Source organism: Brachionichthys hirsutus, chromosome 2, assembly GCF_040956055.1.
Source record: "Brachionichthys hirsutus isolate HB-005 chromosome 2, CSIRO-AGI_Bhir_v1, whole genome shotgun sequence".
Taxonomy (NCBI): Eukaryota; Metazoa; Chordata; class Actinopteri; order Lophiiformes; family Brachionichthyidae; genus Brachionichthys; species Brachionichthys hirsutus.
In genome coordinates, this window is record NC_090898.1 from 10,701,784 (window position 1) to 10,723,973 (window position 22,190).

The 22,190-nt window shown below is 44.1% G+C and overlaps 2 protein-coding genes and 1 non-coding gene across 3 annotated transcripts; 2 read left to right on the top strand and 1 right to left on the bottom strand.

The window, feature by feature from the left end:
- The first annotated feature begins 3,520 nt into the window (after positions 1-3,520).
- On the top strand, positions 3,521-5,815 carry LOC137908747 (uncharacterized). The gene is made up of 6 exons (XM_068753172.1): positions 3,521-3,524; positions 3,664-4,222; positions 4,513-4,698; positions 4,787-4,858; positions 4,940-5,070; positions 5,262-5,815. The coding sequence occupies exons 1-3, from the start codon at positions 3,521-3,523 to the stop codon at positions 4,604-4,606; spliced, it is 657 nt and encodes a 218-aa protein (XP_068609273.1). The 3' UTR covers positions 4,607-4,698; positions 4,787-4,858; positions 4,940-5,070; positions 5,262-5,815.
- A 3,279-nt stretch (positions 5,816-9,094) lies between these two features.
- On the bottom strand, positions 9,095-9,166 carry trnaa-ugc (transfer RNA alanine (anticodon UGC)). The gene has a single exon. It is a non-coding gene; the product is annotated as a tRNA-Ala (tRNA).
- Positions 9,167-9,582: 416 nt separating this feature from the next.
- Positions 9,583-18,533, top strand: top1b (DNA topoisomerase Ib). Its single transcript, XM_068747172.1, has 21 exons — positions 9,583-9,615; positions 9,926-9,950; positions 11,071-11,155; positions 11,494-11,620; positions 11,718-11,773; positions 11,869-11,973; positions 12,065-12,155; positions 12,231-12,301; positions 12,434-12,549; positions 12,636-12,757; positions 12,873-12,995; positions 13,093-13,280; positions 14,356-14,500; positions 14,680-14,823; positions 14,969-15,154; positions 15,363-15,431; positions 15,556-15,670; positions 16,289-16,416; positions 16,555-16,649; positions 17,120-17,269; positions 18,431-18,533. The coding sequence occupies exons 1-21, from the start codon at positions 9,583-9,585 to the stop codon at positions 18,531-18,533; spliced, it is 2,277 nt and encodes a 758-aa protein (XP_068603273.1).
- Positions 18,534-22,190: the final 3,657 nt, after the last annotated feature.

Genomic DNA, 22,190 nt, shown 5'->3' on the forward strand with positions numbered 1-22,190 from the left:
CACCGAAATCATAAAACCATAAACATAGCAAAACATAAGGGTGAGTAGGCACGAGGCCTCTCACCAAATCATAAACACATAAACTCAGGAAACAATGGTGGACAGACACTTGGCCTCCCACCAAATCAAAACAAATCAATAAAACCGAACATCAGTAACTCAGTCAAAATTAAATTTCAGTGCATCACCGTGCATTTGAACCAAAGTGCTCCCCTCAATAAACCCCTGCAGAAAGTCTTCGTGATCAATGTTTTTATGTAGTGTCGTTATTGTCCTCCTCACCATGTTCCTAAATAACCTCCAGACGTCCGTTACATTATTGTCGTAGTGGGCCAGATTCCTCCTGAATTTTACCGCATACCTTGCATGGCTCAAGACCAGGTTTAACAGATTTATGTTCTCCCCCTTCTTCTTCCCAGTCACTCCAAACAGCCACAACGCCTTCCACTCCATCTCCACCACATACCGTCCTCTCCAGCATCTGTCAATCATCTCCCTCATCCTCTCAAAATACCCCTGAAGCTCTCTACATTCAACAAACTCATGCATACACGTTTCTACACTCACGCTACACACATCACATTCTTTCTTCACATTCGCATCAAACCTACTAATTATTAAATTATTGAACACCCTATTGTGACGTAAAAGAAAATCAAAATCCTCACATTCATGGCTGTTCCATTTCACCCTCAGGTTCTTCCATATTGTTTCCACTCTCACTTCGTTCACTACTCTCACCCACACTCTCTCCGCAGCCGGTCTCCTCACCTCATTCGCCCTCAAGCATTTATACACCATTCTCGTCTTGACATTCTCCAACCTCACCCTCCGTTCACCCTCACCCACATACATCTCGATCTCTCCTTCTTCACACACTCCGGCCTCCTCCTCAATCATTCTCACCCATTCGCACGGCATTCCACTCTTCATTCTCTCCATCACTCCTTCCGCCGTGCCCCGCCAAATCTCTTCCTCCCTTTCCCTCACCTCATCCACTATCACCTGTGCCCTCATGAACCCCGGTACATATTCATAGACTATATCCCTGATCTTCCTAAACCCCGCCTTCCACATGACCCTGTTGTACATTGTGTTCCCCTCGTGTGTTATTTGTGGGTTAAAGAACAGTGGTTGCTCACATACCTGCTTCACGTTCGCACACTCATACTTCACATGCTTCACAAACTCTCCCCATGCCGCCAGTACTTCCTTATAAAACTCACTCACTCCGTTCATTCTTGCCTTCTTCAGTGCCATGTACACTCCGCTCTCCCCGCACCCCCCACATTTATTTATCGCCTCCCTCAAAAAAACCTTCCACCCATGGTCCCTACTCTTATCCAAATATCTAATCACCGTTTTAACTCTAAGTGCCTTCACCTTATCCCGTAAATTAATCAGCTTCAATCCCCCGTCCACATGATCGTTTTCCAGTACCTCCCTAGCTATCCTGACTCCCTTCCCTCCCCATAGAAAATCCTTAACTAGCTCATCCACATCTCGCATCACCCTCTCCGGCACATCCAACACAGCCATCGCATACACAAGCTTACTCATCACCAACCCATTCATCACAACCACTTTCCCCCTCAGTTTCAACCCTCTCCTCTTCCAAAACCTCAACGACTTCCTGATGCTGTTGACTATCCCTTCGTACTGCATGTCTCTCCCTTCTCTATCCGCTATCCCTAAGTTGACTCCTAACACCCTAAAATAATCCTTCCTCTCTTTCAGCCCTATGTCCACCCTCCCTATCCTGTCTGCCCCTACATACATTATTTCTGACTTTTCTATGTTGACCCTGGCTCCTGACGCTCTGCCATACATTTCTACACTTTCCAACACCTCTACTACGCTCTCCGTATCCCTCACTGTAACTGTTGTGTCATCCGCATACTGATATAATAAACTAATCTGACCACCCGGTAGCTCTACACCCCTAATCTTATCGTTGTGCTGCATCAATGCCGCTAGCGGCTCTGCCGACAGCGAGTACAGCAGAGCCGATAGCGGGCACCCCTGCCTAACTGACCTCTCTAACCTGAACGTGCTGGTCACTATACCGTTAATCTTTACACAGCTCACTGCCCTATCATACATCCTCCGTATCCATCCTATCATCCTATGCCCGAAGCCCACTCGTTCTAGCACCCTGTACAAATATGTGTGATCTACTCTATCAAATGCTTTGTTCAGATCTAAACTCAGTACCATCCCTCCTTTGTCCCTCTTCATGTAGTCTATGCCGGTAAATGTAAAAAATGTGCCGCGGCTCAAAAAAGGTTGGGAAACACTGCGCTAGACTAACACTTTTATTTTGAAACTTTCAGCGGAAGTTCCATCATTGTGATTGTGACTTCCGCTATTTAACGCCGGGCATTAGTGACGTCAGAAGTGTGTCTTGCACCGGACCGCACGGCCAGGTTTGGCATTTTCTAGCGTCGAAAGCGCTTAAAATGAGATAAGAGGAGTTGAAGGAGACCAAACGAATCCGAAGGCTTTGAAAAGGTAAAATGAATTTCCCGATTTATGACATTTTAGCCGATTCACGCGCAGTATAATATGCTAGCGGTAGCTAGGCGCAGCTAGCTCGAGCAGCTTTTGTATTTTCTCCAAATCCCTTTTTTCTGTTTTGTTCTCACGCCGATCCTAAATACCGCTCGTTTTCTGTGAGTGTCCCTTTGTTTCATGTCACATAAAAAAGACCGACGTGAGAAAGTAATAAGGCCAAAAAAAAAAAGGAACTCCTGTTCGTCAAATGACGATGAATTAACTTGTAGGAATGTTTATGGGATTCTGAGCCGCGAGAGAAATTAGACACCCTCAGGTGAGCTCTTCTGTTGAGCTGCACCCAGGTGTGGCTGGGGGGGGTAATGAGATGCAGTTTAGCATCTAACCGGAAGTGCAATTACGAGACAAATATTCAGGTTAAAAAGATTTTACACTTGTTACGTACACGGATTTGGTGTTAGGAAGATTCTACAATAATAATATACGGTGTCTTAATCCTCCTCCTCTGTTCAGAGATGGTTTCTCCAGAAATGGCTTCTTTAACTCCTCTTTAAGCGTGTGTGTGTGCGTGTGTGTGCGTGTGTGTGTGTGCGCGTGCGTGGAGCAAATGGCACAAACAACTTTCAGGTGACCTCAACCTTCCTCGGCTGGAGGCCCAGAACTCTTTTTGTTGTTGTTTTTGTCATTAGATGTTATTCTGTCTCTCTCACAGTCCTCAAAAATGCCGAGTCGACCTCTGACCCTGAAGGACAGCGATGGCAGGCGGCAGGGCTTGGGGGCGGCGACGCCTTCGGCTGACGATGAGGCCGATGGCGGCGCGTCTGAAACGGGTTCGTTTTGATGGATGGAAAGTCCGTTTGAGAACTTCTGTTTCCACGCAGACCAGCTGAGCGAGGGAACTCACTGCCTCTTTGTTGTCCTTCAGGAGTTTTGTCTCCGCCTGTGTCTCCTTGGAGCGTCTCCTCCGCAGCTTCCTCTCCTCCTCACTCTATTGTCTCCTCTCCTCATGAGTCACCCTCTGCTCCCTCTCTCCTCTCTCACACTGCGGTCTTAACTCCTCCCGCTCATTCCCCCTCTCCCAGCCCTCCACCGCTCTCATCTCAACCTCCCGCTCCCTCCTTACCTTCCGTTCTTCCTCCTGCTCCTCAGTCTTGCCCCGCCTCCTCTCAGCTCACCGCTCGGAGGTGCGCCGCCTCCTGCGAGGAGCGCTGGCTTCCCTCGGTCATCGTCTGGACTCTCTGGAGAGGAGCATCGGAGCGAAGAAGAGGAAGAGGAGGACCAGGCAAAGAGAAGAGAAAGGAGGATCAGGCTGTTCTCCCGGTGAGATCGCCGTTGCCTCCATTATCGCCGGGGACTCACCCGCGCCTCCACACCGTTCCTCCAGTCTGAGCCAGTCGCGAGGCGGGGGCAGGAGAGGCGACGCGGAGGAGGGCGACGGATGTGGTGACAAAAGGAGGAGGAAGAACCACAGAGGAAGAGAGATGACTGGAAATGGGGACGAAGATGGAGATGAGTCTGCTGGGGGATTTGTCGGAAGGATGGAGGTGTCTTTCAAAGGAGGAGCAGAGGAAGATGATGCCCCGATTACTCTGCACAACTTCAACCGCAAAAAACCCAGGAGAGGGGAGCGGGGAGGAAGTGGCCAATCAGAGACGGCCGTCAGTGCTGTCAGGATGAATGGTTTCAGAGCGCCGCTGCTGCTCCGCGGGTGAGAAGTAAACAAGTTACTCGCTAAAGACGTAACGTTTACCAGCATCGACCAGCAGGTTAAAAAAAAAATGGGAGCGACTTCCTCCCAGAGTCCTTTTGCAGTAAAGGTGGAACGTTTTCCCTTTATTACCTGATGCAGGATTTATATTTATATATTTTCTAATGTACCAAACAGTTTTATTGGTGACAACTGCAGTCCAGCCGGCTATGTTGTGTAAAGTGGAGTGGAATCATTATGTGGCAAAATATACGATAAAAAAAATCTCAACCTTTTTCCTCTTCTCCTAGCGCCGCCTCAGACTCGTCCTCCCAGGATGCCTTGCACTTTCTGCAGCCAATCAGGATCTCTCAGTATCTCATCTGGACAATGGCAGTTCTCTGATTTCACCACGCCCCTCGCGTGCTCGTCCAATCGCAGAGCTTTGTACCTTTTCCTCAGCACTGCCTCCTGTAGCTGTGGTCAAAGGTCAAAAGGTAGGTCGCGTGGGTGTGGAGGAAATGAACACAGTCATTTACAAACACATTGACCATATTCCAAAATCATCAGTAAACATTTTTTCAGGTTAAAGAAGAAAGAGTTCAGTCTGGAGGAGATTTATACGAACAAGAACTACAATTCCCCCTCAACCAACAGGTAATGGTAACCTTTAAAATGAATAATGCAAATCTCGCTGAATCTCCAGTCTTCCACCATGTTTTGTTTTTCACCCCGCAGGAGTCTTGAAACAATATTTGAGGAGCCACGGGAGAAGAATGGAGCGCTACTCCTGATTGGACAGCAGAAAAGACGGAGGGTTCTCCTTTTTCCTGACTTCACTCAGCCCCGGAAAAGGAAGAGACTGCAAGGTGGGTTGGGAAATGTATTGAGAGCATGATAAAGCGACGGTAGTCTCCTTATTTATGTCCCTCCTTCGTGTTGTTTTGTATTTTATTTCTAACTACGCAGTTGTATTCATTATTACTACATAGAGGTAGCACTTCTCTTTTCATCATCTTGTTCTTCACACTTCTTTTTTCAAAATGTTTGTTGACTTCAGGGGCGGGACTTCCTGTTACCATGGTCCCCAGGAAGCGGAAAGCATCTCTCCGTCAGTGCAATGGCAGCGTCCCTCATGGGGACGAGTCAGACGTGGATGTGGTGCTGGTGGAGCGGCTCAGTGCTCTCGAAGACTTTCTGATACAGCGAGGCTTGGATGTGTGCTCTGTGACATCACATCCTGTCGGCAAACCAAAGGCCAAATGTTCAAATGGGTTTTTTTTGCAGTGTATTTGCTGTTTTGTTTTTTACAGTGTTAGATGTGAAACGTGAACCAGATGGATAGAAATATAAATGTACGTTTTCTTCGTATTGCTGATCTGAACTGCTCGGAAGAAAAGCCCATAACGGGCAGCTTATATTTTCAAGAGGTTTGTTAACATCAATACTCTATTGTAGTACTCTATTAGTACTGGGGCAGTATTGTGTGAGTACTGGAGATCTAAAATATTTGGACCTTTTTAAAATGTAATATATTTCAGCTGGCAAAATGTCTATATTTGGATCAATACAATTTGTGTCTGCAGTTAGGTTTGTTGTTGATTATTTGTGGACATGAGATTAAAGTATGTATATTTACATTCAGATTGTCTGATATCATCATTGGTGTTGAGAATTTGTTAATGGCCGGTTATCAGCTGGTCGAGTTTATGCTGGCCTCACAGCCAGATGGTACTGGGTTCAAATCGTGTCTGCGTCGGGGTTCTCCTGCTTCCGCCCACCTACAAAAACATGCAATTTAGGGGAATCTATTACTCCAAATTGACCGTAGTGTATGAGTGCGTGCGTCGGTGTGTGCACGGGGGTGGGGGAGTAGTTGGTAGCAATGTTGAAAAGTTCAAAATGCCCCGGCTTCAAATCCCACTACGGGAATGGGATAGAGAGGGGGTAGCAGGGTAGGCCCAGGGCCGCCTGGGCGGGGTGAAGTGGACCGGTCCAGTTCACCCCGCCCAGGCAAGGCCCCAGGCCTACCCTGCTACCCCCGCTCTACCCCACTCCCACAGCGGGACTCGAACCCAGGGCCTCCGACACGGTGGTTGGTAGCAATACCAACCACCCCCCAGTGCGGGGTAGGAAACTCGAGGCATTAACAAAGTCATACTGGTCGGATAATGAGGTGCTATTTCAGACCACAGCGTGTTGCACTGGAGCTGTGCTTTTTCCTTATGCGACATCGTACTGCGTTCTTGGTGGTGCAGTGGGTAGCACACTTGACTCCCAGCCAGAAGGTCCTGGGTTCGAAACCAAGGGGTGCAGTGTGTAGTTTTTTTTTTTACAAGAATTTGAGGTTTGTTGTTTGGTCCTCGGCAGCTGTGCTGGATCAGTCGTTCTTCGCCTCTGCACTTTGTGATGATGCTGGAGAGACACTGATTTTGGGTGTGAGAGTTATTATTGCGTGTGGATTTTGGTTCATGGGTTAATGTGGCTTCCGGTGTGTGTGTCTCTAGTTCAGCTTTTCCCAACCGGTGTGCCGCGGCAGAGATCGTCAGGTGTGGCTTTTTTTCCAAAAAAAAAAATATATTTTTTATTTTTATTTTTTATAATATCACGTAATTAACATTGTCGGGTGTCCGCGCTATAATAAAGTGTGTGTGCCGCCCGTAGATCGCTCTTCAGACTTTGAAGTGAACGACAAGAGCTGGTTTCCGTCATTGTGAGCCAAAAAAAAAGTCTGTTAAAGTCTAACGTGATTGGTCGAGATGTGTGTGTGGGCGTGTGCGTGTCCACAGCGAGCAGGGGGGGGGGGGGGGGGGGGGTGTTTACGCACACGCAGCACAGCGAGCGGACGAAACGAAAGGGAGGCAGGGAGAGAGAGAACTTTAGACCAGAGACAAACGACGCGCTAGAAAGGGTGAGGAAAAAACGAGCGATAGAAAACGTAGATAGCTGTCACTCCACCTTTAAGTGGAGGACACATATGGCATTAACTCCTGTTCCCTAATAGACCCATACTATTTTTTGACAGAAGCTGGAGCGAGTCCCACGCAGGCCAAACGAAGGAAGTCTAAATAGCCTGCAAACTGTACTGTAAATGTTTGTGTTTCTCGCTGTGAAACGGTTGATGTATCAATATTTCTGTCCCAGTTTGTTTGTTTCTTTGTTTTACTGGAGATAGAAACCATGTACAGAATGTTTTTAAAAGAAGTATGCTGTTGTTTTTGTCCATGCAATTATGTGAGATTGTAGTTAGAATGTGTGTGTATACAGTATGTATTTGTGTGAATGTGCTTTTATATTAAATGCTGGATTAATAATGTGAAGACTCGTAATGGATCTTTTCATGCTTGTATAATTATGTTGTAAAACTGAATTAAATTTTCTACTAATTTGTTCTGTGGAAAGTGACTAATTTATCATCTTCAATTGTTGATTTTGATTTGAAAATTGGAATTAATGGGCTTAATTTCATTATAGAATGGACAGTTGCAGCGAAATTGCATGGAACATCTAATTACAATAGTTGTATACAGTAATTTCACATGTAATAATTTGATGAAAATGAGACATTTGATTTAATTTTTTAAATGTCCCTTTTCTGATATGTGAAATAAAAATACATTTTCACAAGGTTTATCCTTATATTTATTGATTATTTTGTGTACGTGACCCATAAAATAGAATATTTATTCCATCCCATCTGGCTATGGCAAAAACGTGACGTGGAGATGCCGGGGATTGAACCCGGGGCCTCATACATGCAAAGCATTTTTTCTTATCTTTTATTGTCAAAAATGTCATATTATTTACAATTTTACAATATATACAGTGATAAAAACGGGTGGCAGCAGTCCATACATGCGTACTCATGCGTACTCCAAACCGGCACCGAAATCATAAAACCATAAACATGGCAAAACATAAGGGTGAGTAGGCACGAGGCCTCTCACCAAATCATAAACACATAAACTCAGGAAACATAATGGTGGACAGACACTTGGCCTCCCACCAAATCAAAACAAATCAATAAAACCGAACATCAGTAACTCAGTCAAAATTAAATTTCAGTGCATCACCATGTATTTGAACCAAAGTGCTCCCCTCAATAAACCCCTGCAGAAAGTCTTCGTGATCAATGTTTTTGTGTAGTGTCGTTATTGTCCTCCTCACCATGTTCCTAAATAACCTCCAGACGTCCGTTACATTATTGTCGTAGTGGGCCAGATTCCTCCTGAATTTTACCGCATACCTTGCATGGCTCAAGACCAGGTTTAACAGATTAATGTTCTCCCCCTTCTTCTTCCCAGTCACTCCAAACAGCCACAACGCCTTCCACTCCATCTCCACCACATACCGTCCTCTCCAGCATCTGTCAATCATCTCCCTCATCCTCTCAAAATACCCCTGAAGCTCTCTACATTCAACAAACTCATGCAAATACAGTATGTATTTGTGTGAATGTGCTTTTATATTAAATGCTGGATTAATAATGTGAAGACTCGTAATGGATCTTTTCATGCTTGTATAATTATGTTGTAAAACTGAATTAAATTTTCTACTGATTTGTTCTGTGGAAAGTGATTAATTTATCATCTTCAATTGTTGATTTTGATTTGAAAATTGGAATTAATGGGCTTAATTTCATTATAGAATGGACAGTTGCAGCGAAATTGCATGGAACATCTAATTACAATAGTTGTATACAGTAATTTCACATGTAATAATTTGATGAAAATGAGACATTTGATTTAATTTTTTAAATGTCCCCTTTCTGATATGAGAAATAAAAATACATTTTCACAAGGTTTATCCTCATATTTATTGATTATTTTGTGTACGTGACCCATAAAATAGAATATTTATTCCATCCCACCTGGCTATGGCAAAAGCGTAACGTGGAGATGCCGGGGATTGAACCCGGGGCCTCATACATGCAAAGCATGCGCTCTACCACTGAGCTACATCCCCGATGACGATGGCTGCATGGCCCCTTATAATATCAAGATTTTGTTCAAAAATGCTTTGCTTCTTTTGTAATACTCTGTTTTACTGGTTAAAATCTGTTTTTCTTCTAGTATTTTTTCGAACTTGTTTGAGGATTATAACTCCTATAAATACTTTTCGAATAGTTTCAAACTCAATCTACTATAGTAGTAAATTCATCACTAGTTTTTATATGTGTATTTTTACGTGGTTTCTTTCGGAAAACCTGTCAGATTCCGCTCACATTTACCTGGTTCTGGCTGTTGGTGTTGGTGAGCATGCGCAGAAAGGGCACATTCGGACTCCATTCCAGGCTCTCAGGCAGGGACCCCCTCCTGGTTGTCTGATCCTTGCATCCTTGGACAGCTGTCAGCTGGGATAACTTCACCTGCAACTTGACCATGAGCGGAGACCATGGGCAAGGGGACTGTCAGGTATCGATCGCTCAATATGTCACATCTTCTCCTCCCTTTGTATTGCCGATAACTGACCTACCTGACGAGTATTCATCGTCATGATCTGAAACAAGGGTGAAAATCGTTTAACGTAATAAGTTACCCCGTTCTCTTTGTCGCTTTCGTGAAAACTTTTGAAATCGTGTTTATTTACGTTGTTTTCCTTTTGGTAGCAGCAAAAAAAAAAATGCCTGTAAATTTTCTATCTGACGTTTGTATGACAATTGAAAGTTGCTTACCGGCACTTTCAATTTTTCAATATTAAAACACGTTTTCTCACAATTTCCAGGTCAATTCCGGATCTAAAGGAAACGGTAGGTTCTCTGATGATGATTCTTTTCATTCATATCGATTCTCGTTTCTATCAGAAATCGTGATCTTGTCTACTGTTCGTTTTTAAAGGGCAGAAATGGCGTCCCAGAGACTAAGTCCCGTCTCCTCCACTCTCGTCCGGCTATTGTTCAAAAAGAGGCTCTGAAATGCAGACTTGCGACCTGTCGTCTTTTAATCTGATTTGCTATTCGGAAAGGACGCGGCGTCGTGTTTATCTTGCATGCTTTATTTTGCTAATACATGCGTGCAATCACAATGAATTTTGGAGCCGAAAGTGGCAGAATTGGGGCTGAGGACTTAGTCTCTGCGCCATTTTCTTTTTCTGTACGTATCAGCCAGGGCGGCCGATCACAGAGCCAAGCGTCTGCCGCGATGTGGAGGCGAGCGATGGGAGCGCGCATCCTCTGGACGCCCGGGTCTCACCACCAGCTGCGCCTCGCCTCGCCTCCTCCATAGAGCCATTGTTTTCTGCACCAGCCGAGACAGAATTTACGCATACGTGCGTTTAAAACTCAAGTCACAGCGCAGAAAGTTGCATTGCGTTATTTCGAGCACACGCCTCGGAGCAGGCATTTTTGCACAAATGATATCCCCCCCCACACACACACACATTTACAGGATGTGCTGCTCTGGCAAAGTTGAGAGCACCATTTTCTCACAGGCAGGCGCGATGCTGATGGAAGCAGCGTGAGGGAAGTGATTTGGGTGGGATGCCATACAACATCAGATACTACCCGTTAACAGGGGGCACCAGGAGGTGATCCAACCCAGCCTGGTCCACCTCAGAAGGGATCCCACCCCAGCTGGATATATTTTTAATGCTGAAGGCCCGTGTAAAATGTACAATTACTGCTTCATATTTGTCTTCTTGCAAGAGAGAAGGAAAGCAAGCCTTCCTTTCAGTTATGATTTCCTCATATTGTCTATTTATAACAGAAAAAACGTAATTAAAGGCTCCTGTGAAGGCCTGCTGAAATCTGGTCAATATGCATCCCAGATTAAAGAAAGTAACAGACGTCGCCTAAATTCATTCAACGTGTAGTTTCTACATGTTTTATTTGAATGCTGCTGAACTAGTTGATCTCCCCCTTCGTATCTTAGATACTCAAAAGCATAAAGACAAGGAGCAGAGACACAAAGACCACAAGAAAGACAAAGAGCGAGAGAAGCTCAAGCACAGCAACAGGTATGAGGGTTTCCGCTCAACTCAAACCTCAACGTGATGTTTTTTTTTTTTACTTTGACCTTTCCAATGCCAGTTTAGTCCTGTACCAGTATTTTCTATCAAATATAATAGAGCCCTTGACTCCATGGAATCCACTTATACGATAGACATCTGTAACATTAGTAACGTGAAGTCTAATGGAACGGTTGTCGTGTTTTTTCCTTTTGTGCAATTGAAATACGTCTAAGCTACAGGAGGTCGCCAGTGATTGGTGCTTTTTGTCATGGGCATCTTCTGCGTCTGCTACATGTCTGAACTTTCGCCCTTGATCTTTGACCTCTGTGGCCTCTGCATTTCAGTGAGCATAAAGACCACTCTGAGAAGAAGCACAGAGACAAAGAGAAGCTGAAGCAAAACGACGGTAGCTCGGAAAAGCACAGGGAAAAACACAAAGAGAAAGACGTGGACAGGAGGAGGGAAGCGAAGGTTTGTCGAGGGATAGCCAGACTGACACAGAGAAAACATTTTACAGAACTTTTTTTTGCCTTAATATTATGATGTGAGGCTGTTGTTGTTTTTACAGATCAAATCATCCCATGGAGACAAGCCTAAAAAAGAGAAAGAAAATGGATATGCAAGGTAAAAAAAAAACTTTGGCTAATCCTCCATGAAAGAAAAACATAAATAATAAAGAGTTGAGCCATGTGCAGTTCAATGCCTTCCATGTGTAACAGAGATCCAAGCCCCGCTGCCATAAAGAGTGAGCCTGAAGAAGACGATGGCTTCTATCCCTCTCCTCAACGTCACAAGGCCACCAAACGAGACCATGATGATAAGGAGTGGGTACCCTACAATTTAAACTGGTTGTTTCCTGACTGCTTCCTGTTCTGTCAGTGTCTTGCAACCTTGTAAATAGTATTTTGTTTACAGATTTGAATACAAGCCCAAAAAAGTCAAAACTGAACACGACAAAAAGGCCAAGAAGAGGAAACACGAGTACGAGGAGGATGAGGTTTGTTTTGTTTTAACATTGATTTGAGGAATATATCCTCGCGTATATTCCCATTATGGAATTTTGTTTCTTTATTCGTTGCAGGACGTCAAGCCCAAAAAGAAGACAAAAGTCGGGGGGAAGAAATCCCTAAAAGAAGAGGAGAAGTGGAAATGGTGAGATTATTTTCATCCTCCAGGAAGCTGCACACGAGGGCAGTTTTCCTTTAAATATAAACTGTAGATGCCACATTTCTCTTTTTTTTCTTAGGGATTGTATTTTTATTTTTTAATCTTTGTGTTGATTAGGTGGGAAGAAGAAAGATCCACTGATGGCTCAAAGTGGCGCTTCCTTGAGCACAAGGGTCCAGTTTTTGCACCTCTCTATGAAACCTTGCCTGGCAAAGTCAAATTTTACTACGATGGTGAGTCTATAAAATAAGAATAAATAAAATCATGTAATAATTGATCAAGACTTCAACAGGATTTAAAAATATATATATATCTCTAGGTAAGCCTATGAAGCTTAGTGCTCCCGCTGAGGAGGTAGCTACATTTTTTGCCAAGATGTTGGATCATGAGTACACAACTAAGGACATCTTCAGGAAGAACTTCTATAAGAACTGGAAGAAGGTGAGGAGATGTGTTTAAGGGCCTCCAGTCGATTCCATTCACCAGACACTGCAGAGAGTATGCTGTTCATGTGTGTAAGCTGGGCATGCCGCAGACGCCGTCTCTTTTATTTTAGGAAATGACTTCAGAGGAGAAGTCAAAAATCACTGATCTAAACAAGTGTGACTTCAGTGAGATGAGCGAGCACTTCAAGGCCCAATCAGAAGCTAGAAAACAGATGTCAAAAGGGGAGAAACAGGTAGGGCCCTCAGACCCCCCCCCCCCCCCCCCCCCCCCCCCGACCTTAACGGCATGACGCCAGTAATTTTACTTTCAAATTTCTACATGCATTGTAGAAAATCAAAGAGGAGAATGAGAGAATCCTTCAGGAGTATGGATTCTGCATTATGGACAATCACAAAGAGCGAATCGGAAACTTCCGCATCGAGCCGCCCGGCCTCTTCCGAGGACGAGGCGATCACCCAAAGATGGGCATGCTGAAACGACGCATCAGACCGCAAGACATCATCATTAACTGCAGCAAGTAAGCCACCCCAGCAAACACTGATGGTGGCTTACGTTTGGTTTAGGTTTATGTATTTTACCACAAGGTGGCCCTCTCAAGCTGTTGTGGGTGAGTTTAATTCAAAGTACATTGTGGGACTATGGTGTGAAAATTTTAAAGGTAAGGTGTCCATCAAAAATGGAAATGACGTTACCGCACATTTCTTCACGTTCATTGGCCTCTTCTTCACAAATCCCATTATATTTCTTTTTATCTGCCATCTGCTAACTGCCTTGTTGTGTCGGTGACAGTAGCCATTTTTTATTTTTTTTAAATCTTCTTTACCATTCCATTGCTGACGGGCAGTGTGTGTGTGTGTGAGAGAGAGAGAGGGTGAATTTACAGGAAGGCCCATTTGTGGCATTCAGTTGCTGTGACAGAGACACTAGAGAAAGAATGTACGTACTTCTTGTGGTATTTGCAGTTTGGGAGATGCATCTCTGACACTTGCACCCGTAGCGCCACTTGGTCAAAGGTAGTTTCCTGTCAGAGGACGCTGCGTGCAAACACAGCCAAGGCAGGACACGACACGCCACCCCCCCCCCCCCCCCCCCCCACATACTGGTCATTTATTGGCTTTGTTGTACAGCAACATCTCTCTGCAAGCCATTTCAAAAATGACCATTAAGATGGAAAAAAAGGCCCAAATGCATTTTGTTTGATAATCAAAGACAGCCTCTGCTGAGGTTAGAGGACACTTGAGGATTTACATTTTACCGTGTATGTTTTGATAACTGATGTGTTTTTGTGTTGCCAGAGAAATGTTGTGATGCAGGCGGCCGTCGCCTTACGACCCGCGCGACTCGCAACAGTTTGACTTTACGACCGCACTCGTCTCTGTTGTTGTTTTTAATCTGCTTACGAGGTGTTTTTAACGACATATACTGCAAAGCGAGCGAGCGAATCGAGTGTACGGCAGTTTCTGCGGTCTCACCCACGATGTCTACCGAGAGGAAATAATCTCTGTCTACTCTGATATTTACCGTATTTAAATGACGTAATCACTATATTTTGCATCTTTTTATAGATGGTAATCTTGTGCCTTTCTCCGTAGGGACTCCAAACATCCTAAACCTCCTCAAGGTTCAAAATGGAAAGAGGTTCGTCATGACAACAAGGTGACCTGGCTGGCATCGTGGACAGAGAACATCCAGGGTTCCATTAAGTACATCATGTTAAATCCCAGCTCCAGAATCAAGGTACTTAATCCGGTTCAACCTTGAACAATCATTATGGACCTCTTTCTGAATTCACCAGTTGTCCTTGATGGAAAAAAAATCTGTCCATTTTCCTATTCACTTAATTGTTTGTGTGCATGTGTGTGTGTGTGTGTGCGTGTGTGTGTGGTGTGTGTGCGTGTGCTTGCGTACACACACAGGGGGAGAAGGACTGGCAGAAATATGAGACTGCCCGACGGTTGAAGAAGTGTGTGGATCGTATCCGTACGCAGTACAGAGAGGATTGGAAGTCAAAAGAGATGAGGATCAGGCAGAGAGCGGTGGCTCTGTATTTCATAGACAAAGTAAGGACGAGTAGAGTAACCGTGTCTTTAAAATGTAGTACAGCTGCTTTTCTTTTTTAGAGAACACACCATGTGATTCATGATTCACTCACTTCTCAGACTGTTTGTTTCTAAGAATGCAGAATTCACTGCACTTCTCTTCCAGCTCGCACTGAGGGCAGGTAACGAAAAGGAGGAAGGTGAGACGGCCGACACGGTGGGCTGCTGCTCGCTGCGCGTGGAGCACATCAAACTGTACCCAAAGTTAGACGACCAGGAGTATGTGGTGGAGTTTGACTTCCTGGGAAAGGACTCCATCCGCTACTACAACAAGATCCCTGTGGAGAAGAGGGTAAGAAGGGAAAGGACACTAGTGGAGAACTGACCCTTTAAAACAGCAAATGAATTCAGGCGTTTTATTATGTAACGTTAATGAGATTGAGGAGCCGCATGATCGGGTGAGCAGACACTAGAAGTTGGGATTGTGTGTCCGCTGTTGGACTGAAGTGATGCATGTAAGTGTTCTCATCCCGGATCAATCTCTGTTCGTTTCTCTCCAGGTTTTTAAAAACCTTCAGCTGTTCCTGGAAAACAAGCAACCGGAAGATGACCTCTTTGACAGACTGAATGTAAGGATCGCAGTCTGAGTGAGCTGGTTGCATTTCTAGCTGTTGTCGCTTTCCCCCTCCCTTCCCAGTTCCCACCTGTGCCGTTTGATCATTATTGTCTGTCTCTGTATCCCCCCCCCTGCAGACTGCCATTCTGAATAAGCACTTACAGGAGCTGATGGACGGCCTGACAGCCAAAGTCTTTCGAACCTACAACGCCTCCATCACCCTGCAGCAGCAACTCAAGGAACTGTCCTGCTGTGAGTCACTCGGCTTCAGTCAGTCACACGCAGCTCACGGAAATAAATGCTAACCGCGTCTTTCCGTTGTCCTCCTGCAATTCAACCGAACCTGGACTAGATACTCCGAATTGTGAAAACAAAACACAGTTTTATATGAACTCATTGTGAGCGTTTGTGATGTTTTTGTTCAAAATTCAAGTCCTTTAAAAAAGCTACCGGTAATGCTTTGTAATGAATTAAAAATTACATTCTTAGGATTCTGGTTTTCAGTTTAGAAATACCCATAAATGTGAAGGAGACTGTCCGCTCCAGTTCTTCTCCTACCTGTGAATAGTATATAAAAGACCTTGTACTAAAATATTAAATAGAAATATAACCCCATTTACTGCAAAAACAAACAAACAAAAAAACAGAACCTCCACATAAGTGAAAATACAAAATTAACAACACAGAAGCTTAGCTTCAAGCTAGTATCCTACAGAAGGCCCAAAACTCATTTTTGTTGCAGATATAGATGCCGACATTGGACACTTATTCTGCCATAAGTGTGTATCTGCTGCCAAACATTGTGTCAGTGATGTCAAATGTCAGTCATTATAATGCACGTCTATTGTTGTGCCACTGTTGGAACTTCAGCTGATGACAGCATTCCGGCAAAAATCCTGTCCTACAACCGAGCCAACCGGGCGGTGGCCATCCTTTGCAATCACCAGAGAGCTCCAGCCAAAACCTTTGAGAAGTCCATGCAAAACCTTCAGACCAAGGTAAACCCCGCTGTGCAAACGGCACAGTCACCTCGCCATGCCTTGGATAGCTTTTTATTGTCATCAATAACGATGAAGATACTTCTACATTACGCAAATTATTGTCTTCAGTCAGCACGAATACACTGTGTTTTCTAGATTGATGAGAAACAGAGCCAACTGTCTGCAGCCAGGAAGCAGTTGAAGGCTGCCAAGGCTGATCACAAAGCCTCTCGTGATGACAAGAGCAAAAGGTAAGAAGGCCTTTGCTTAGTTCATAAAACATCTTCATCTCTGGTGGGGCAAAAGGCCACAATGTTGTCTGCGCAGACTCTGAAACAGTCACAGTACTTTGTGCATGTGTTTTTCCAGTTCCTTCTGCCTTCGGCTCTTTTTGAATGCAGACACGAACATTTGCAAATGTAATATTTTGGCTTAGATTGTGTTATTCGAAATAGTGAACTATGAAATATTAGTATGACGGTACTACTTACCGTACCCGTCCAGACAAGTGTGATAAATGCTGATCACTTATCTGATTCTTACCTGATCATTGTGTTCAGACGTAGACGATGCTCCTCCTTAATTCTGCGCCACTGGGCTACCAATACTTACCTTTTTTTTGCGAGACTTTGTCCCTTGGCTAAATGGTGAACAGAAACCTGAAACAGGCTGTGTTAATGAGGCCTGTCTGCAAGTATCTCTCTCTCTGTGTCTGCCTTAGGGCTGTGGAGGCGAAGCGTAAAGCTGTCCAGAGGATAGAGGAGCAGCTGATGAAGCTCCAGCTGCAGGCCACAGACAGAGAGGAGAACAAGCAGATTGCTCTGGGCACCTCCAAGCTTAACTACCTGGATCCACGCATCTCCGTTGCATGGTATTTATGTTACACGGCGGCAGATACAGTTGTGAGAAAAGTGACTCTAAATGAGTAAACAAACCACCCACTGTTTAATGGGCCAGCATTTTCTGGGCGGGGTTGGTGCGCAGGCTGCCTCGGAGACAGAAAGGCAGGAAACACTCTTGCATTGTAGGAAAAGGAGCAGCACAAGCAAAAAAAACACACAAAAAAGTTAAAGGCTGTAGTAGAAAAATAAGAGGAAGAAAAGCGTGTGAGCTCGAGGAACAATGGGATTTGTTTCTGAAAGCTGGGGAGCGTCCACAAAACAGCACTTCTTCCTCCATGTGGGAAGTCAATGGGGAGCTGTCTGTGGCTGAATGGAGGGGCAACCCAGGGAGACAGGGAGCTGATCTGGCTTCTCGAGCCTATGCCCTAAATCTATTTATGGAGAGCCTCCTGCTCAAGGACAATGGATGCAGGAATTGCTCTGTGTTTTGCCCGATTTTAAAGTGTAAAGGGAAGGGGGTCCCCTCTCGTCGGGTGGTGCATGGGAACCTGACCTACACTGAGGTTATTTTTGTGTGAGCATGCGCAACCGTGATGAAAACATTGCGTCAACTCAGGCTGAGTACGACTGGGCCTGCTCCTCTTTTATGTTAAGGAAGAGTGTAGTCGTTCAAAATGAAACTAAGCAGGATTGCCTGGATGGTTTAATTTAGCAGTTTTTGGCGTGGTGACCCCAAACCACAAAATATTAGTGTAGAAACATGGGAAAAGAGATGTTGTTTTCATAATATGTCCCCTTTAAGTTTCTTTCACTTTTGCTTCTCCTGCAGCAGCAAGTTAAAATGTCCCACTTTTTGTAAAAAAAGAGAACCAGAGCTTTGGGTTTAATATACCATAGTTAGTTAAGGACTGTCTTTAAAGACACAATTATATATTATATTTTATAAAATACTCATGCGGTACCACATGGTGGACCATTTCTCAGGCCAGTACAAAAACCAGTCATCAAGTAATGTCATTAATGAAGTTCCAACAAGATTAATTCAACGGACATGAGCCAGATAATCCTATATGTTCTGTTCTGTCTTCTCTTCTTCATGGAATTCCAGCCAGTGAATGTTGATCTAGAATGATGAGTTGTTGTTGTTGTTGTTGTTGTTGTTAACTGGTCTGTCTCACCTTCCCCTCCAGGTGCAAAAAATGGGATGTTCCCATTGAGAAGATCTATAACAAAACCCAGAGAGAGAAGTTTGCTTGGGCTATTGACATGGCTGAAAATGACTATGAGTTTTAAACACACTTGATGTTTTAGCTTTTCTATCCATTGCTTTGATTGGAAAGTTGATGTCAACGAACCCCCTCAGCGTGGTTGGTCGCAGGGCTGTGTTGGAGGAAGCTAGAACTTTGTTGGAACTGTGACCAGTTGATAAATTGCGCTTTATGCAAGGATTGTTTGTGAATATAGGAAAGTAAGTCCTGCACCATTTCACTAAGCCGCTGAAAGGCATCTCATCTGAAAACAAATTGCTACGATAAGACAACAGAAAGCTCAATGAATGCACTAAATGTCACATTTTCCCCCCATTTAGGTTAATTTTGTTTGATTTTAATTGTTTATTTCAGGGATGTACATACATTTTTGCCACTTTTCAGTAACCATGGTTCAGTGTTTTATATAGAATGTGTGCTCTATGCATTGTCAACAAAAGCAAATCTGTTCATTGCTCATGCGCAACTTGTGCGTTACCATTCCAGTAGGTTTGAACAAGTTATAACATCCCTCTTGGCCGTTTGAAACAGCTGGAGTAGCGCATACTGTTTTGTGTCTGATAAATTAAAGACGTTTCAAAGAGGAATGTGCATTTTGCCAAAACGATCACAGAAGTCTAACATTATTGTGTGCTGTTTGTTGTGATTAGGCCGGATGTGTCCTCCTTGCATTCATTTCCAAATGTGAATAAATGTTCCAACTTGCTATTTGATCACGTCTCACGCAGCACTTGATTGGTTGAGAGGATATTGTTTTGAGTTTTGTAGTTTTCAAAATAAAACATCAACCTTGTCTTTTTTGACCTGGTTTTGTCCCTTTTTTTTTTACTATGAAAACAGAATTTAAATATATCTGAAATATAACCATTTCCGTGATTAGTTATGTGTCAGGTACCATAATTCACCATGATTTGTCTCCAAAAACCATACATTTCTCTATATTGTTTTGTATTTTCACCTGTAGTATATCTCCATTTTGATAAATTATTCAAGGGAATGTGGATTTTCCTTTCAAGGGAGAGTAAGAATACAACAATGTCATCGATATGGGAACAAAATCAACAACTTGCTTCCTTAATTAGATGTTTATCTCAAGACTATCAAGGTGTTTTACAGCTCCAGGTTTATGCTCGGATGCTTCCACTTTTTCCCTCACAATGTTGCTATAGCACAGTTTGAACTATACCATAATAATACAACTGATATTAACATTTATTTACACGTAAATACTGTAATGCTCTTTCTGTGAATTAGTAGTGGACTTTGTTAAATGGGCTGAAAATTCAAGTGCTCGAGAAACTGAGATATTTCACAGACAAAACTATTGAGGTATTTATGCACAAAACTGAAGGAAGTGCTTTGCACGTTGTCGGCTATTTAGTTTTTATTTGCAATAAAGTAGACTTCAGTAGACTTAATTTAAATGCCTCTTATTTTGAAAAACAGGTAAAGGAAGCTCGTTTTTTTCGTTTTTTTTTTTTTTTAACACAGGAGCATTGATAGTAGTGATGGGTTAATGATCCCTCAAGGAGCGTATTGACACATTACACAAACTGTGTTGGTCACTCAACAGTGACCTCTGCTGTAGATCTAAAATCATTGCAGGTAAACAAAATGAAAAAAAGATGGAAAAACTTGTTGGCATGTAAAATATAGCAAATTTGTGTAATAAAATTCAGAGTTAAAATGTTTATGTGGGACTTTGTTAACCAGAGTGTTCAATCATATAAAATAACACTAAAAATGGATTCATTCACACATTTCCGAGAACGATCCATGAATGGGAGCAAAGCGGAAATCCAAAAGGCGACAGCAAACAATGTAATCTCCATCAACGAACCCGCAACAAGTCGATACATTTTGTTTCCTTTTATTTGGCGCGGAACATCCGAACGACACAACTCCTGCATCCGGTCACGTGGGTTTCTGTTAAAGCGATACGCGCACCGATCCGGGGCTTCACGCATGCGCACTCGACACAGTGCTGACGCGCCGGCGTTGTTCCTCCCATCCCTGGTGGTCATCTTGGGGGAGGAGGAGGAGGAGGAGGAGGAGGAGGGGCTGCGGGTGGCTGGCTAGCTCAGCGAGCGCACGAACTTGCGTGCCCCCCCCCCCCCCCCACTCTCGTCCCGTTGCTGCTGCTGTTCTCCACGGACTGCCGAACGGGAGAAGCGGAAACGTGGACTGTTGCCACCGGGACCGCAGCGCCTCGCTTGGGCCTAACGATGATTTAATCACGGAAAAGCGGAGCTGCGGGGGCAACAAGGAGGAGAAGGACGACGGGAGCAGCCGCAGCCTTTCGGAGATGTGCGCTCGGGCCGGGATTGCGGCGGGTAGGCAGCGGCGCAGCGACTTGTTTTCCCGTTTGCACTTCTACGCACAGCAAAGGCGAGGAGAGGGGGGGGGGGGAGTAACGACTACCGGGACTGCCGGGACTACCGGAACCCTTTAAAGGGTGAAACCAGCCAGAATCCCGTCTTTTAGAACAACTAATCTCGTGTCTCGCTCACGCCGGCCCCCGTTTTCCGCGCTCGCCAGACGCGTCTTGTTATCCCACTCAGCTGCCATTCTGGAGCAGCAACAATGAGACGCGTCTTGTTTCCAGAGGAAACTTTACATTCCTCCGAGGCCCGCTGGAACGGATCAGGGGCCTGCTGGCCCCGAAACATCGATTAGAATTGTGCCGAGCGGCCCCTTCGCGGGGCTGAAGGTGAAACTGATTCTGGAAAGAAAGTTATCCGCGTGGTTTTACTGACCTCCCTCTTAATGATGCGTTATATATAATCAATGCTCCCAAACACACAAACTCCCCGAGCGGTCCCTCGGACAACTTTGAGCAACATCATAATAATACATTTTATTTTAAACGCACTTTACATTTGAAAGCAAATCTCACAAAGTACACAATAAAAATAAAAAACATAAAAACAAGAGATAAAAATCAACAAATAAAACGGATAGAATCAACAAGCAAAGGATGCGTGTTCTGTGGTCCCGAGAGAGTCCTGGAACTCCGTTTACAATGGCGTCTATTAGCTGCGTAAAAACATGTGAATCTCATCATTAGCCGGAGCAGCCAGTCACCGGACACTCACTGACTCAGTGGGAAATAGCACAGAATGGATTGTTACGTGTTTATGTTATTTTCAATTTAGGTTGGATTTTGTTTTGCGCGCAAGACCGTATCAGGCTGTGCGTAATTACGCACGAGCGCACCTTAGAGGGAACATTGGTTATAACTGTTCCTGTTCGACTATAACATCGGTTCAGTGGATCCCGAATCAATGAATATGCAGTGTGTTTAAGATAATTCCCTTTGTAAGTGTACCCCGTGTCGTTATGTATTAATTAAAACAATCGATACTACGTGTTGATGCATTAGCTGTTGTGTTTTTATTACCCCGTTACGCACTTATGCCGTATATTTTAGGAAAAGTGTAAGAAATCAAAAAAACAATTCAAATCAAACTACAGGCAGGACATTCTTTTCTCTTTTCTAAATAATTCTTTCTACAAAATCTTTATTGGGAGGGTGAAAGCCACAAAAGTATATTGTGGACAATGGGTCATGTAATTTCAGGCGTATAAATATGTCATGAATGTGAATGATTAAGTCTCCTGACACTATCAGCGCCGACATACATGAAGTCCCGTGATAATTGTTGTTTCATGCCCCCCCCCC

Excerpts from the sequence above, each read along its gene's own strand:
- LOC137908747 (XM_068753172.1), top strand. Across the intron at positions 4,223-4,512 it reads GCGCCGCTGCTGCTCCGCGG|CGCCGCCTCAGACTCGTCCT; the intron begins GTGAGAAGTAAA and ends CTCTTCTCCTAG.
- top1b (XM_068747172.1), top strand. The coding sequence starts at position 9,583 with ATGAGCGGAGACCATGGGCAAGGGGACTGTCAG. Across the intron at positions 12,550-12,635 it reads AGTCAAATTTTACTACGATG|GTAAGCCTATGAAGCTTAGT; the intron begins GTGAGTCTATAA and ends ATATATCTCTAG. Across the intron at positions 13,281-14,355 it reads ATCATCATTAACTGCAGCAA|GGACTCCAAACATCCTAAAC; the intron begins GTAAGCCACCCC and ends CTTTCTCCGTAG.